Source organism: Electrona antarctica (assembly GCF_951216825.1).
Source record: "Electrona antarctica genome assembly, chromosome: 10".
Lineage (NCBI taxonomy): Eukaryota > Metazoa > Chordata > Actinopteri > Myctophiformes > Myctophidae > Electrona > Electrona antarctica.
In genome coordinates, this window is record NC_136791.1 from 14,597,946 (window position 1) to 14,614,060 (window position 16,115).

Genomic DNA, 16,115 nt, shown 5'->3' on the forward strand with positions numbered 1-16,115 from the left:
ATATGGTCAGCACACTCTATAGTAGGGAGGATTATCACAACAAAACAAAAAAATAAGTGATATTTGAATTAAGTGAAATCACTGAATATACCTTTAACTTGAACACTAGAAACTAACTGACACACTTGACTATAAGGTTACATACTGTAACTTCTTTTAGGGATTTACATTACTGTATTAAGATTCTGAGATGCTCAGCCATTTACAGTAATATGTGAGAATGGATGAATAAACGCCATTCCCTTATAGGAAATGCATTCTAAAAGAACTGTTAAAATCCACATTGACTCTTTATTTTAGGTAAACAAATCAGTTGCGCAAAGGAGAAAACTTCATTTCTACAAAGACATCATAGCGCTAAAATGATACAGAATAAATAAATAAAATACTTGCATTTTATAGGTATTGTATTGGAAGGAGTGTTTGGAAGTATGTTACCGTGATATTCAAAACTAACATGTTAATTCTATGTCTGTACAATGAGGCAAAAATCTCACATTAATGGTGTTTTGTAGGAAATATAATTAACCACAATTCAAACAATTTACAGAGATTTACAGCATACGTTGAAGTCAGTGTGACTTGATGTACAATTTCATCCTCTCTCCTTTTTATTTTGGCCTAGCGAAGCTTAAAAAATAAAAAAGGCAGGCAGGCTCTTTATCGAAATGTGAACATTGAGGTTTCAGGTGGTTTATCTTTGGCACACACAGTATAGCACACACAGTATAGCGCATACAGTACATCACAGAGAAGAATTCAACGGGCACTTAAAGCTAAAGCTATTCGGATCCTGAAGCATTTGTAAATCTATACAGCAAAACTGGAGCAGGTATTATTGATGTTAAGAACGTGGACGGAGAAAGCGAAGCAGAATGTACAAGGAGAGTGGAATAAAAAAAATACCATTAAAAACAAAGCTTTTTTTTCTCCATAACCGTTTCAAAATGTGCGGCGGCGACCACTTTTGAAATGACCAGAACGGTCGCTCTGGCGGTGAACACAGAAGAGAGAATTTTACAACTTTTTTTTGCAACTTTTCGAACCCTTTTTTTCCCGCAGTTGGACTCCTTCCAGGGGAGATTTGCTTGGAGTCAGAAGTCAGAACAAGACATTCTCACAAGACTTACGGGTTTAAACGGAGTTGAAGGTACCTCAAGAGCACAAAGCCCAGAAATAAACTACATTGTATTCTCATGGGCAGTTCTCAAACTTAATTTTTTTATTTCAAGGACCCTCATAACTCTAAGAGCGTACAAAGTTATCCATTTGTACTCTGTCAGAGTTAAGGGCTGTTCACGACAAGCACTATAACTACAACAACTATATCGTTCACCATTGTCTTTGCTATATGTGTAGGGTAACCGCCTCAAAACACCCTCGCCCTGATTTTATTCTGACCGCACACCGACCGCTCGTTGGGACGGTTTTTGTGTTCTTGTTTTACTGAGGATAAGTTTAGGAATACCATGTAGAGACAGTTCAGAGTTTCAGGAATTTCACTCATGGCGACCGTGTTTTGATGCGAGCGTTCTGGTATTCCCAGTTGAGTTTCAATGACCTTTAAAACGATATCTTTATGGTTATGGTTATTATAGTTATTGTTCTTGGTGTGAATGGCCCTTTACAGACCTGTAAGAATCCATTTGGACCCCCCCCCCTCCAAGGAACCCTCTTCAGACCCCACTTTGGAGAACCACTGCTCTCGGGTCAGTCTCTCTGTCTCTTGTCTCAGGTTCCTCAGTGTGTGTGTGTGTGTGTGTGTGTGTGTGTGTGTGTGTGTGTGTGTGTGTGTGTGTGTGTGTGTGTGTGTGTGTGTGGGCCCTCAGTTCCCAGCAGGGCCCTTCGTATCCAGAGACTGGTGGGCAGCGCCCGCTTGGAGGTTGCACGCCGAGGGGTCACAGTAGCCGGTAGGACCGGCGTTGCCGGGAGACCCGGGAACACCCAGCTGTCCCGAGGAGCCTGGAGGTCCCCTCTCGCCGTCCCGCCCATCCGTGCCGTAACCGGGTTTCCCTGGCTCACCTGTGTTTGTGCAGAAATATTATTAGATATTTAGAGCCTGACCGAGGTCCGATGTTTCGTTGGGTTTGGTTGCCGATCCCGATTTAGGAGAGTCCCAGACCACCAATTAGTGATGGCTTTGAGTGAGCAGAATCTTGAAAACCATTTGAAAAACGTATACGCAAACTAATATATAGAAGAAAAAACTTTTTTAAATGCAAACTTTAAATTAAAGTATAGTACATATATTTCTTAACTCCAATATAATTGAAAAGAACATTTGATATAAATCATACAATGAACAAGAAAACAACATATACCTACCTTTATTTTTTTATTTAACCACTTCAAAAATAGCTGATCTACAACCTCACAATGTGAGCTTGTAGATCTGCTATTTTTGAAAGAATCTAAAATGTAAACAATTGTAATTTGGGACACCTCGGCTGCATAATTGCTGATACCAATATTGTCAAGGAATTTAAATAAAAGTAAAATAATGGTTTAGCTGCATAGTGGCTCTATTGGATATGATCCATTGCTATAACAGATTGATATATGAATTACTCACCGGGCAGACCAGGTGGTCCGGGCTGACCCTTTGCACCCCGCGCAGTAGGTCCTCTGCTACCTCTGTCACCCATCTCACCTGTGACAATCACATAGCACAATTTACACGCCATGATGAGGACAAACAAAGATGCCTAACTAACAGAAGCTCATCCAAATTCGCCGGTTTCATTTCATCCGTCATATTTTGTATTTCAGTAAGAATTGACGTGTATATTATTTACCTTTGGGTCCTTTTATACCCAAGAGTCCAGGTGGGCCTTTGAGTCCTGGAAGTCCTCTGGTGCCTGCCTGTCCAGGGAAGCCATTGTCTCCGATAATTCCCTGCGGACCTGGAGGGCCAGGTTTTCCAGGCAGGCCGGCGGCGCCCGACTCTGGCCTCCTCAGACTAGCAGCTAACTGGGCCAGTTGTTCTGTTGGATCACAAGGAAATAGAGCAGTGGTTTTCAAACGTTTTCATTTCAAGGACCCCCAGTTTGTTTCCCCAAACAGTGGGTCGGGACCGTGGGCTATGTGTCGCGGACCCCCGCGGGTCCCCACTTTGAGAACCATGGCCCTACGTGCATTACTACAGCATCACACGAAAGTATCAACAATATAGCACATCTATCTAGCGAACGTGTAGATCTGTTACGTTTGACATTTGAATCCTGATTTTGAATTTGAATCCTGAAAAGTAACAGTTGGACATTTGGACAGGTTTCCACCCGACACAGACGATATCACGTCCAGTGAGTGCCCACTCACTCCATGTTTATTGACGCCCGCAAAGTTTAAACCTATCAGCCTTTTGCTGTGCTCAGATGTCATCTGCACTATTACCACAAATAGACAAGTTGAAACAATGCTATCAACATCAGGCCGTATATATATGAGTGGGTTGTTGTCAGACACAGCCAAGATGGATCGAACGTGAGATTGATGAGCGGCGCTCCTCTCCAAAAGTTAAAATATCAAAGTTCCCAGGGCGGGCGCTCTCGAGACTGGAGAGAGCTGAAGCACGATGCTCGGCCGATGGGAAGAGAAGCACTCCAGCGTGTCTTTACCATAGATATGCATGGCAGAAAGACACTGTCTGGCAGCTGCGGTGGATACGACCCACGTAATAATAACATTAGGTCACCGTCCATCAAGAAAGGAGTGTTGTTTATTTCAATTGATGAGAGGCAGAAAAAATATCGAGAGGATTTTGTAACTCTTTTTTGGCGTTTTATTTGTCACTCTGTATTCCAGTTTTTATCATCCTGATTCATGCAGCAGCTGCTGTTTTTTTTATTTATTATTTTTTTAAATCCTGGCAGACTCTTTGCTTGGAGCAAAGAAGAACAGGTCTTCTGGAGGTGAAATTAATTTTTCAACACTTCGGATATGAAAAAATCATGAGTTTGGGAGATGATTTGCGGAGAAGTAAGGAGAAAGGATTGAGAGAACAGATGGGGATGTGACTTAAATGAAACCATTATAAGGTGTTGAATGGAAATCACGCTATCTTTCATCATGTATCAAGATTTAGATGTTCCTTCTGAACTCGGGATTATGTTGAATTTTGTCAGAACAATGCTACATTTGACGTGTTAATACAGCGGCTGTCAAACATGTATTAGGACGCAGACCACTGCCTGAAAAGATTTTGTGCCAGGGATCCCGAGAAGATGTTTTGAGGGGCGCTAGCCCCTCCTATACACAGGTTTAATGTCTGTTTTTAGTTCAAAGTTTGTTTTCTAAACGCATTGACAATGAAGGGAAAACTTAAGTCATATTGTGTCGTTTTCGTCATATTGTCTCTTTATTGTTAATGGTGTTTAATGTTTGTGTTGGCACCGTTTGTTTTACATCACCATCACATCACCTAATCAACATGAGTTAATCACACAGGTGTGATCTTTTTTTTTTTTTTGCATCAGGTGCAAACAAATCAGTCAACTCCATATGTGAGCACCAAATGTGCATGTCCATATATGGGCATGACATCAGCGATCTCCATATACAGTATGGGCACAGAAATCTCCATATGGGCATATTGGTTGGGTCAGCGGTGGGACATACAGTAGGTGTAAGGGGCCGCTATAAAAATAAATGGCGATCTTCGTAAAAGCTCATTACTTTAAAGCATAAAATAGGGTAAAGTAAACAGATTTTAAAGCTATATTAACCTGGAACCTTCAAGGACCCCTGGGGGTCCCCGGACCCCACTGTGAGAACCACTGGGTTCTATGCAGACTGTGTAACAGAGGTCAGAGGTACAGTACAAGGGATCAAAGCATGATCAGTCCTTACCTTGCATCACTCTCATGCACACTTGTCTGACGTGCGTGTCACTTGGTTCTTTACCCTGGAAACAAAGATAGTAGGATCCTCGTCATCGGCATCATCATCATCACCATCATTATTGTCATCATCTTTGATGTCATCATCATCTTTATAATGCATTGCAACACATACAGTAATATATAGCAATGTGCCGTTACTTTTACATCATGGACCAATTGGGCAGAATCATTGGTTGAATTATGAAATGGATCTTGCTTCAAGTACTGATTCAATTATCCACTATAACCCTGGCTTCCTACCTCAGACATGCGAAAATGTTCACAAATGTTTATATATTTATTAAATCCTTTAGCGCCACCTACCGCCGGACCCTGAGACCCCCTCACTCCAGGGGCCCCTCTGTTTCCTTGCATGCCACGGGGGCCAGCTGAGCCAGGAGGGCCCTCGATACCGGGCTGACCTCGAGGGCCTTCGCCGCCTCTGTTGCCAGGCTCACCGGGGTTGCCAACCTTAACGGAGGGGAAATAAAGCCTCGATTAGTGAGGATTTTCGTATTACTGCTACAGAACTGGCTGTGCAGTAAAGGCAAATCATGCTGTAGGAAATATTATTGAGATGGGAATGAAATGGTAAAAAGGTAAATGAGTTATAACTCACTGCTCCTTTTGGTCCAGATTCTCCCGTGTCACCCTATACGACCAGACAAGAACACATCAGTGTGGTTATTTAGGGAAACATGTTAACGCGTCCGACGTCTGTGGACTACTAGTGGTCCATGGCATAATTACTAGTCTCGTGTGGCCAGACTATTGCCTCTCGCAATTTTCAAATGCGTCCGTCATACAGTCTGGAGAAGCTCTCATGAGTAGGCGATAAAGCGGATGTGACGCACCGTCTCACTTGGTGCAGCGGCAAAAACAAGTCCTACTCAAAGCAAAACAGCATGTAGATTGTTGAAGCTAAGATGGCTATTTCGTTTCCGGCGTTATTTCTTCTTTCATTAGTTTTGTCGTTGTTAACGCTTAGGCCGCCAGCATTTATTGATAAAATGTGTTATAATTCACGCCAGCATTTTTCCCTGTTCAGCTCTTATTTTGAAGAGCCAAAGATCCAGACCGGATGTTACTGCATGAGCTTATGTTGGGGTGTGTGACGATGTTTTAAAAACAGGGAGTGATGATGCATCATGGAGGGCAGCACAGCGTCGGCTCTGGGCCGTGGAATAAACCTTGTCTTGACCAAAAATGCCATCTGGGACAAGAAATAGGAGATACAGGCGATTGAAAGAAACAGATAGATAGGGTATTTATGGGCACGGCGATCAATATGGAGCGATCCAGTGTTATTGACAACACCAGCTAGCAACCCGATGCTAACGTGAGTAGCATTATGACTTGATCAATCAAAAGCACTATAAAAGACCTGTGTTAAACTATCCGCACACAAATAATTTGAATCTCCCAATTGTATGACTATATGATTCCGTCTCGCTTGTGTTTCCAATGGGACTACAGTTCCGTGAGCACTGCATCGTGATTGGTCGAACATCTTTCTGGTCTGAGCAGCAGAGACAGTTTCCGTTACTCGGCTCTTGGTTCCAGACTCTATTATATATATATATATATATATAATAGCATTCAGAGATTGTGGAATTGTTGTCTACATAATTACAGGTGGTACTGTACATGGGACAATCAATCTATCTATCTAAATTCCCTGAATCTGTGCGTGTGTCTGTCACGTGTCTGTCCTGAGCATAACTCAGGTGCCATCCGACCAATTAGCTTCAAAGATTGCCGTGTGTCCCAGTCAGATGACTGAGGGTGTGCAGGGCCAAGTGGCAACTCGGTCGGACCAACGGTTTCCGAGAACCGGAACCCCCTCAACCCCAAATCTGTCTGTCTGTCACAGATTCTATGACTGCACTGTCACAGAATGAATTGTGCACCTTCGTGTGCACCGTCAAATTCCTTTACACCCAAAATATGGGTGTAAACAGCTTAGCTCAAAATGGTGGAAGGACCACCGACAGACAGACTTATAGACCGACAGACAGTCTGTCTGACACACAGGCTGAGAGACAGACAGATAGCGTGCGTGCGTGCGTGCGTGCGTTCATTTGTGTGTGCGTGCGTGGGTATGTGCACAACTTACAACAACTCCTTTGTCTCCAGGAGTCCCCTCATCACCTGGTACTCCCTATAAGTAAAGAATTGTGTAAATTATTGATGTATTCTTGGTACCTGTGATATGTAAGATAATACAAACAAGGCCAGTGATGTTTTTTCTTTTTTTTAATTGCAGTGTGTTTGTTTTTCCAGACAATACGGATTAGCATTTCATACCTGATCTCCTATTGGTCCCGCATCGCCACCCTCTCCCTGGAATATTCAAAAAACAAACTTATCTCAGTTGGAATTAAACAGTAAGTGGATATCATTCATGCAATGTAATTCATCAATTACACCAGGCACCAGCAGAGGCACCAGCAGTGCTCTCTCAAAGGACCCAATAATGTTTTTAATTTACCACACTAGAGGGCACCGAAGAGCTGCTTCTTTCACTGTCAAATGCATTGAATTGCATTTGCAAACAATGCTCATTAGCGAACAGAATCACAATACTTTTTAATCAAGTTTCCTCTACTCATTTAAAACACACCTCAGGGCTGCTTTTGATCCAATAATAGCCTGAGCAGCATCTACAGAATGATGTATTCCCAGTGATGGTACATTTTCTCTACTTTACTTGAGTTGTGTTTCCATTTTTCAATACTTTATACTTCTATTCCACTACATCTCAGAGGCAAATGTAGTTTTGTAAAATGTAAAACACATTTTAGTCGGCCGTTGATTAAGTAGTAAAGTAAGTAAGTAAAATCTTATGGTGTTTCGTCAACTAGACTAAAACTAAAACATTTCAGATGACTAAAACTAATTGGAATTTTATTCAAAAGCCTATATGACTTGACTAAATCTAAATGTGCTGTCAAAGTCAACACCACACACCACTGTGTCTTTGTCATTCCAGTGTTGCATTGTTCCACAGGCAGCACATGTTAACTGGTTTGTGTCGACTTGAGGAGATGAGTGAGACATGCAATGTTTGCTTACCCTCTCTCCCTTCATCCCGGGTAAACCTGAAGGTCCTGGGAGACCTGGGAGCCCCAGATCACCTTTGGGTCCCTGAAATAACACAAACAAACAAACAAAAAGAAAGAAATATTTCATTTACACGACAACTCAAACAAATCTAGCCATCAAAGCAGCAACACCACTTGGAGGAAACCCATAGTCACTTAAAAAAAGGTTTGTCTCAAATCTGTCAACAGTAAACTGTTAGTGAAGTAGCTTTGAAAGGCTCTCATCATGTTGCAAGGAAGACTTTCATATATAGCCTATATATATATATAGCCTATATATATAGCCTATATAAAACGGATTTGTAATGTCTCCCGCAATCTTATTTTAATTCACCCGAAACATACATTTTGTAACCGTGAACATCAATGCTTTAGTTATGGGCGGTGAATAAAGCTTGTTTTGATCAAAAACGCAATCTGGAAAAAGTATCAGAGATTTTAAAAGATCTGTTCTGCTGGATATTAGCTATTTCCACTATTAGAAAATAAAAAAAATAATATAAAGTGGTTAAGTTGGGGAAACATTGCTAGTAGCTACATGTGTTTTTTATTAGATTTTTATTTTTTGTCATGGGTGTGTTTGTGTGTGTTCTTCCTCTTTGATCATTGTCTGTATGCCTGAGGAATGCAGGAAGAACAGAGAGCTCATTCAGTGTGCTGGTCAGTAGACCACAGATTCTACCTACAGTACAGTAGGCTAGGCCTGTTCTCTGGAACGTTAACTTCTAACACAACAGCCAGGTCAGTTTTTTTTTAAATTAAATAATGCAAATCCTGATATCCTGTTACAGTCAGAATCAAGGGTCTATACTATATCCCCTGCTGCCCCTGGTAAGCGTCAAAGCGTCCTTGAACAAGACACTGAGCCCCTGGCTGTCTGCTCCCGATGAACAGGCCTTGCACAGTCTCCTCCGCTGTCATAGGTATATGCGTGAATGTAATGCACATTGTAAAGCACTTTGGATAAAGGCGCTGTGACCATTTACCATTTTTAAGTTAAGGTCTGTTGTACTTGTCATACAGTACCAAAGACTATAACAATGGGACCCAATGCCTCCCTGTTTGGCACTAGGCATCAAGGGTGTGATGGGGGGTAAGTCCCTGCGACATACTAGCGTCATGTCCAGGGGGTGTACTGTACTTGTACATCAAGCTACCTCACACTAAGTAAGCATGAGATAGGCTCCTGCCCTGTGGGCCTCGTGACTCTTTTCCACCGGGACACGCCTCGCTCATCTAGGCTGAGTGGCCCGCAAGCACGGGAGCAGCGAATGTCTAATGCTGCGTCGGAATAACATGCGGATCCCGTTGGAAATCACTCACCGGTCCTGCAGGTGGTACCCTGTTTCTGAAGCGTTATTCATAGTATGGATTTTCGGTGGTGAGGTGACCACCGAACTACTACATGACGTCACAAGCCGCGGTGAAGAGCAAACCACCGCCACCGCCCCAGCCCTTCTCTCTGTTTTTACTCACCACCGCTCAACGTTATTTCAGCTCCGGTGGTCACCTCACCACCGGAGCGGTGGTCACCTCACCACCGAAAATTCTGACTATGAATAGGCCTTAAATGTCACATAATGCAGGAGGCATCAGGACGCAGTGTTCAATGAACGATCGTTCATGAACTCGTTCATATTTTGGGTGAAAGTGAACTGAACGTACTGCATTTCTGCTTGATGAACGTTATTGTGAACTCGTTCATTTCTGGTGTGTGTGAACACGCCTCGCTCATCTAGGCTGAGTAGCCCGCAAGCACGGGAGCAGCGAATGTCTAATGCTGGGTCGGAATAACGTGCGGATCCCGTTGGACGTGTCGCGTCAACACGTTGTGAGCTCTTAGATCGGCTGTTTTCAGCACACGGAAATATGCAGGATGTGAGTCTATCTATAGCTCGCAGCAACATATTGAAAAATAAATAAAATAACTAAACTACCGTTAGTTCATTTTTGGAACCATGAACTTTAGTTCAACATTTTGAATTATGAACTATGAACTAGTTCATTTTGTAATTTGTGAACTGAACTTTGAACTAGTTATTTAATGTAGAAAGTGAACTTTCGGGCACGGTGGCACAGTTGGTAGTGCTGTCGCCTCACAGCTAGAAGGTCCTGGGTTCGATTCCCGCTGGGGACGCTGGGGGCGTGTTCCCTCCTCCGCGTCATCAGTGCCCATACCCGAGGTGGGGTTGGCGAAAGGGCCTTTCTGTGTGGAGCTTGCATGTTCTCGGAGTAAGTGTAGCGCCCAGGATTACATTAGATAATTGGCACTGGGTGAAAATAACTGGGTTGCAAAATCGTGGGATAAAGAAGAAAAAAAAAGAAAGTGAACATTCCCAACACTGTCAGGACGTTGCGTTTTTGAATACGAGCGCTTCCAAACTCCAACAACACAAATCATCACCTGCACAGAATTTTGCTCATAAGGTGGATATGGTGGGTTTTTATGAAACAAAAACTTTGCGGATAGAAAGAGGATAATCAAGCTTTCTGAGTGGTGAGTTTAACGTTGTGTAATACAATCAGATAAGACTTTTTCTGTTTGGATGTACGGGACGTCAAGGCCAGAAAGTTTTGTTTTGTTTTGTTTTTGCTACTCAGTAGGCGTTCCCTCATACGTTCCGGATACGATGATGTTACGCGCATAGCCTCGATAGAGAAAATAAGACGATCTACATTCTACAAGCTCACATTGTGATTTGTTGTGCACTTGTTGCTATTTTCCCTATTTTGGAGATGGCCAGGTTGGAAAACAACTTACCCTGCCACCTAGCTTCCCGGCAGGCCCACCGGGGCCTTGCTGTCCTAAATCGCCCTGTGAAACACAAACGCAAGAACAATTAGACAATATTAGAAGGTTAATTAAAAACAACGAAACCGTTAAAATTAAATGAAAACAAAGACATTCATGAGTGATACTTACGGGCAAACCGATAGGTCCAACGGATCCCAGTTCACCTTGTGCTCCTCGCTCTCCCTAATGTGTGACAATGAAAAAAAAGAAAAATGGCAATGACATCACGTCACGCACAGGACCGAAATGTCACTATAATAAGCCTGATTTATACTGTGTTGCCTGCGGTAAATAGCAGATATACAAGCTTACAACACGTCACATTCGTGACGTGTTGTGAGCTTGTAGATCTGCTATTTACTGAGCACGACAGCGCAACTAAGTATAAAATAGTGCAATTTGTGTGCTGTTCAGACTCACCGATTTGCCTGCAGACCCCATTGTTCCCAGAAAGCCTGCAACACCTGCGTCTCCCTGTGTACAAACAACCACATCTGATGTTAGCCTTTTTTTTTTTTACTAATAAGTAACTTTTATACAGCGTAGGGGTGTCAGAATTACTACAAAATTGTCTAATCACAATTATTTGTGATAATCACAATTATTTTGTCATAATCGTCCTGATCGTTTCCAGGTTGAAAGATGTTCATACAAAGAAAAAATAGCTGATCTACAAGCTTAAGCTTTTTCCTGCGGTTCGGGTTATTTTCATTGTTTAATCCAGATAATATAAACTGACAACTAGTCACAATGTGACGGTGTGACACATTGTGTTTGCTATTTGTATGATGAAGAAGCATTCATTTACAGAAAAGCATAAAAACTTGCGATACTGTATGTACAAATTGTACATAGTACAGCAACGATATGCAAATTGCTTCACATCACTTTGCACTTGAAAAATCGGTTATTTTCATTGAGAGACACTGTCACACACATACAACAAAGTTTAAACAAAGTAAAGAAACAAAAACTAAAATATCGTCCAACCTTAGATCCACCTCCTCCTTTTGGGCCAGGCACACCAGTCAAACCCTACAAAAAACAACAAAGAAAACATATTTAACGATAACAACAGCAACTGTCTGCCCCTGCTGAAACCTTGATCATGTTTTTATTTTGTTATTTCACTGTTCATTTAATTCGGCCTTCAGTTGATTCCTGTCTCCATGCATTGTTTTGTATACACCCGTGGTTCTCAAACTTTTGAATTTGAAGGACCGGCAGGTAGGTAGAGGTACTAGGTATGCATTAGGCCACGGACCGCCATAACTCTGTGAGTTACAGACGTGGCTGTAAGGGGTCCATTTGGTTCCAAACTACTCAATTTTAGCTGTGTTCAGCGACCCTTGGGGGTCCCCAGACACCACTTTGAGAACCACCGGTTTACACCATTGTTGCTCAGTTTCAGGTTTTCTCCCTCCCTCCACAGGGAGTGGCAGTGGCTCAGGGGGTAGAATGGCCGTCTTGAAACCTGGAGGTTTCTGGTTCAGTCCTCCTGTGGCTTGTCTCGAAGTGTCCTTGAGCAAAGCACTGAACCCCTAACTGCTCCCGAGGAGCATGCAGGTTGGTGCCTTGGCTTGCATGATTACATGCCGCCGCTGTCTATGTGTGTGAATAGGTGAAAGTCCTTTCTCAGGACCAAAGCACATTGTAAAGTGTTTTAAACCATTTAATCACCATTTAATCTATGAAATCCAGGAAAGCGTCTGTGTCGTTTTATTACATTTTAGCTATATATCGTCTCTGTCGAGTGGAAACCTCACGTCCAAAACTGTTCAAATTCAAAGGCATCAAAAGTAGCAGATTGGCCTGGGCCGTGGCCTGGGCGGCGCCGTGGCCTGGGCCGTGGCCTGGGCCGTGGTCCAGCGGTCTAGGCACCTAGGCACATAAGCAGCCTGGCAGGCATTGCAGGTTTGAGTCCCGTTCCCGGCGATCTTTCCTGCGTGTCTCTCCCCGTCTCTCTACCCCTGTTTTCCTGTCAGATCAACAAGTTCAAAACGCATCGCTTCATGCTTTTAGAGCTTGCAAATCTGCTACTTTTGATGCTTTTGTGTGATGCTGTGGTATGATCAAGTAGGGCAATAATTTACAAAAAGTTCAAATATGGAGATAAGAGGTTTATGCCCGACAGAAACGATATGTAGCCTAGTAAGCCTACTATAGCAACATACTGTAGGTTTTTCATGAAACTGTTAGGATGTAGAATTGGCCTCAGGACAGTTCTACAGTATATCGGCTCTTTGTTTACACCATGTGACATCCTATCTTGGTCTGCCCCTCTCCTCTATAGCATGTGTTACACCTGCGTTTATTGTGAGGGGGAGAAAACAACTCCAAGTAAGAATTCTATTCTATTCTAGTCATTTTATATGACTAGATTTGAGTGAATGCAAAGCCACATCAACTGGAAAATCCTCCTTCCAAATGCACATCTTTTCTGTAGACAGTAGACAGTAGAGGATGAAAAATGATTTCTTGAACTTTTAACCCAGATGATTTTTATAAAGAAGCAGATTTCTCAGAAGTAAAAAACAATAATAGCAGATCCGCTATCTGCTATTTTCAAGATAGAACATATCATACAGGGCTTAGGTGGTTATATAAATGTATTCAAACGCTTTAATGTACTGCATGTGGTCAGAATATATATGCATTCAGTGTCAGAGGTCAAAGGGCATACTTACAGGAAGTCCCTGAAGCCCCACCTCCCCAGGAGCGCCTGCCTTCCCTGTGGTCCCCTGCAGAGGAAAACATTGGATTGATTGACATCTTTACTGCCAAAAAGCACAACATTCTGCATACACACATATTTATTATTAGGGATGTCCCGATCATGTTTTTTTGCAACCAATCCGATTCCGATCATTTGATTTTGAGCATCTGCCGATACCGATTTTTCCCGATCCGATATTTATATTTATAGAACACGTTGCCATATCATATGGCAACATGTTATGCACGTTTACGTTGTGATATACCATATCACAACAGTAAAATATCCCAAATCACAGACAATATCCAGTCTAATATCATGATATGGATATAATATTGATACTATGTCCCGATCATGTTTTTTGGCTCCCGATCCGTTTCCGATCATTTGAAAATAACGTGATCGGCCCCGATTTCCGATCAACCGATCCGATCGGGACAACCCTATTTATTATACTTCCCGCGTGAGGTCCACTGCAGGGAAAGAGACATGAGAACCCTAACAAGTATAAGAGCAATGTTCTATAACGAACATACACCATCCTTGACAGTGACATCTTTATTTTACAAACTGTAAAACGATGAAAGAAAACAGATGTTTTTTGTTTTGTTTGTTCAAATATTCTTGTGACATATAGCTGTCCTACCTTTCCCCCAGGCATCCCAGGAATGCCCTCACGGGCCTCCACTCCTGGCAAACCCTGTTTGGAACAAGAAGGGTAACAGATGAATAATGGAAGACATACAGTATGTACAGTACATAAAAACAATGTGTGTTATTACTGATAGGACACTTACACCCTCTCCCTTGGGACCTGGAACTCCTGTGATCCCTCTTATTCCTTTAGGACCCTTTGTTAAGAAAAGAGAAAAAATAAACTCAGTTTATTGTATTTCTAGTAAGTATCCTTAATTACTAATTAAATTGACCAAACTGTGCTTTCTGATCCGTTGTTGGGTTAACCACATGATATTAAATTGCACATGCACATAACAGGGAGCAGTGCCGGCCCAGCCATCAGGCTTATATTTTGATATAATTAATTGGAAAAGCTCCTTCAAATTTGAAAGTTTTGACAAATCTAAGTTTGGGGCATCACAAGTTCACAACACCCCTCTGACTTGCACTGCTTTTTTGATTAGCCCAGTAACACTTTCACTTTCACCAGCCACTGATCCTCTTTTTGGCCACAAAAGGGATCCACTCAATACATCTTTATTTGAATCTAATGTTTGTTGTGAAATAAAAATAAAACATCTAGGGTGGTGTAGGGTTGGGATCCTTTTTTTCCCCATTTGAACGATTCCGGCTCCTAAACGATTCCCTCTTAAAGGTCCGATTCCTCAACAGTTTAATTTAATGATTCCTTCCTATACTACAACTCACTGTTTATAAAGTGAGGTACAGGGACCCTCTGTGTTTGAGAGTGAACAAATGGAATCAAATGGACCTATGAGTTATGGTGGTCCTTGAAATGAAAACGTTTGGGACAGGGGCACAGACCTTTACTTGGTCGCACTTTGCCAGTCATGCATGCCTTTTGGTACGAGCAGAAGGCAGTGGGCCCATTCAAAGCATTATCTCATTTATGTCAGGGTGCTACAATGTCTATCTACGTCCTGTATTAAAGTAGACTTAGAAATAAAACTAGTGTTGACTAATCATTACAAGTAGCTCTTATTTTGAAGAGGAAGAGGAAGTCCGTTTCGGTTGTAGCCAAGCTGCCATGACAAGTTATTATGATGCAAGCATCCAAGTAGTAAACACAAACTAAACACAAGCTTTTAGACAAAGTTCATATATTTACGATATGAAAACCATGCATCTGTGACTTAAACAATGTACATACTTTGGAGTCTGGACTATGTTAACCATGGAACCTCCGCAGCATTAGGTGAGTAGTTAATAGTATAAGTCTTCAATGCTGGCTCACACTGGTAAAATCATCATCAACAACAGCTGCCCAAAAAAATCATTAACAGGTAGGCTACAGTACTGTTACTGTCACTGCCTGCAAGAATGTGATGTGAGGTTATTAAATTGAAGTTAACTTAGTCTGCTTATATTACGGCCCTTAAATAGTGCTTGAACTGTTTGGCCGCCGTGCCAATTCTTAAAACATTTTAGTTAATCTCACTACCGGGGGGGGGGGGGGATTCGGGGGGTCCAATCATGCACGCTGCCCCCCCAGCCCGGTATTGACTTGTTCCGCCAGTGGTCTGAGAACCACTGGTATTGTAATTGCATAGCAGACGTGTCCACATAATGCCAGCTCGTGACAGTGTGTTCTAGAAACGGTTCCAAATGTGATGGAACCGATTCTCGTTCCTCAATGTTGGCTCCGGTTTCTCCAATAGAGGGTATGCGCATGTGAATGGGAAATCGAGTGGCAAAGTGACAGGCAAAGTGAGTTTAACATTGTTTAAAGGGTAAGACCACTTTTGTAGAGGTTTGGGTTGTACTTTACCTTGCCATGATGTAACTCCAAATGTGGACAAGAAATTAAAAATAATTTCTCCAGTGATTAGAAATTGATAATTCAAAATATGCTCCTCATTGACTTACATTGTATGCTGAAACAGCTCTCAAAGTCACTCTTTTAGTACGTAAACAAACACAAA

The 16,115-nt window shown here is 42.2% G+C and overlaps 1 protein-coding gene across 1 annotated transcript in view; it reads right to left on the bottom strand.

Annotated features, from left to right (window-relative positions):
• Positions 1-321: 321 nt before the first annotated feature.
• Positions 322-16,115, bottom strand: part of col9a1b (collagen, type IX, alpha 1b) — a gene marked incomplete at its 5' end in the record, with an annotated part of 41,502 nt that continues 25,708 nt past the window's right edge. The window contains 16 exons of the mRNA XM_079511808.1: positions 322-2,022; positions 2,573-2,650; positions 2,796-2,984; positions 4,849-4,903; positions 5,205-5,351; positions 5,500-5,532; positions 6,997-7,041; positions 7,188-7,223; positions 7,956-8,027; positions 10,746-10,799; positions 10,908-10,961; positions 11,199-11,252; positions 11,769-11,813; positions 13,466-13,519; positions 14,141-14,194; positions 14,292-14,345. Of these exons, the coding sequence (XP_079367934.1) occupies positions 1,826-2,022; positions 2,573-2,650; positions 2,796-2,984; positions 4,849-4,903; positions 5,205-5,351; positions 5,500-5,532; positions 6,997-7,041; positions 7,188-7,223; positions 7,956-8,027; positions 10,746-10,799; positions 10,908-10,961; positions 11,199-11,252; positions 11,769-11,813; positions 13,466-13,519; positions 14,141-14,194; positions 14,292-14,345 (1,221 nt within the window). The 3' untranslated portion in view covers positions 322-1,825. The remainder of the gene's footprint in view (positions 2,023-2,572; positions 2,651-2,795; positions 2,985-4,848; positions 4,904-5,204; positions 5,352-5,499; positions 5,533-6,996; positions 7,042-7,187; positions 7,224-7,955; positions 8,028-10,745; positions 10,800-10,907; positions 10,962-11,198; positions 11,253-11,768; positions 11,814-13,465; positions 13,520-14,140; positions 14,195-14,291; positions 14,346-16,115) is intronic.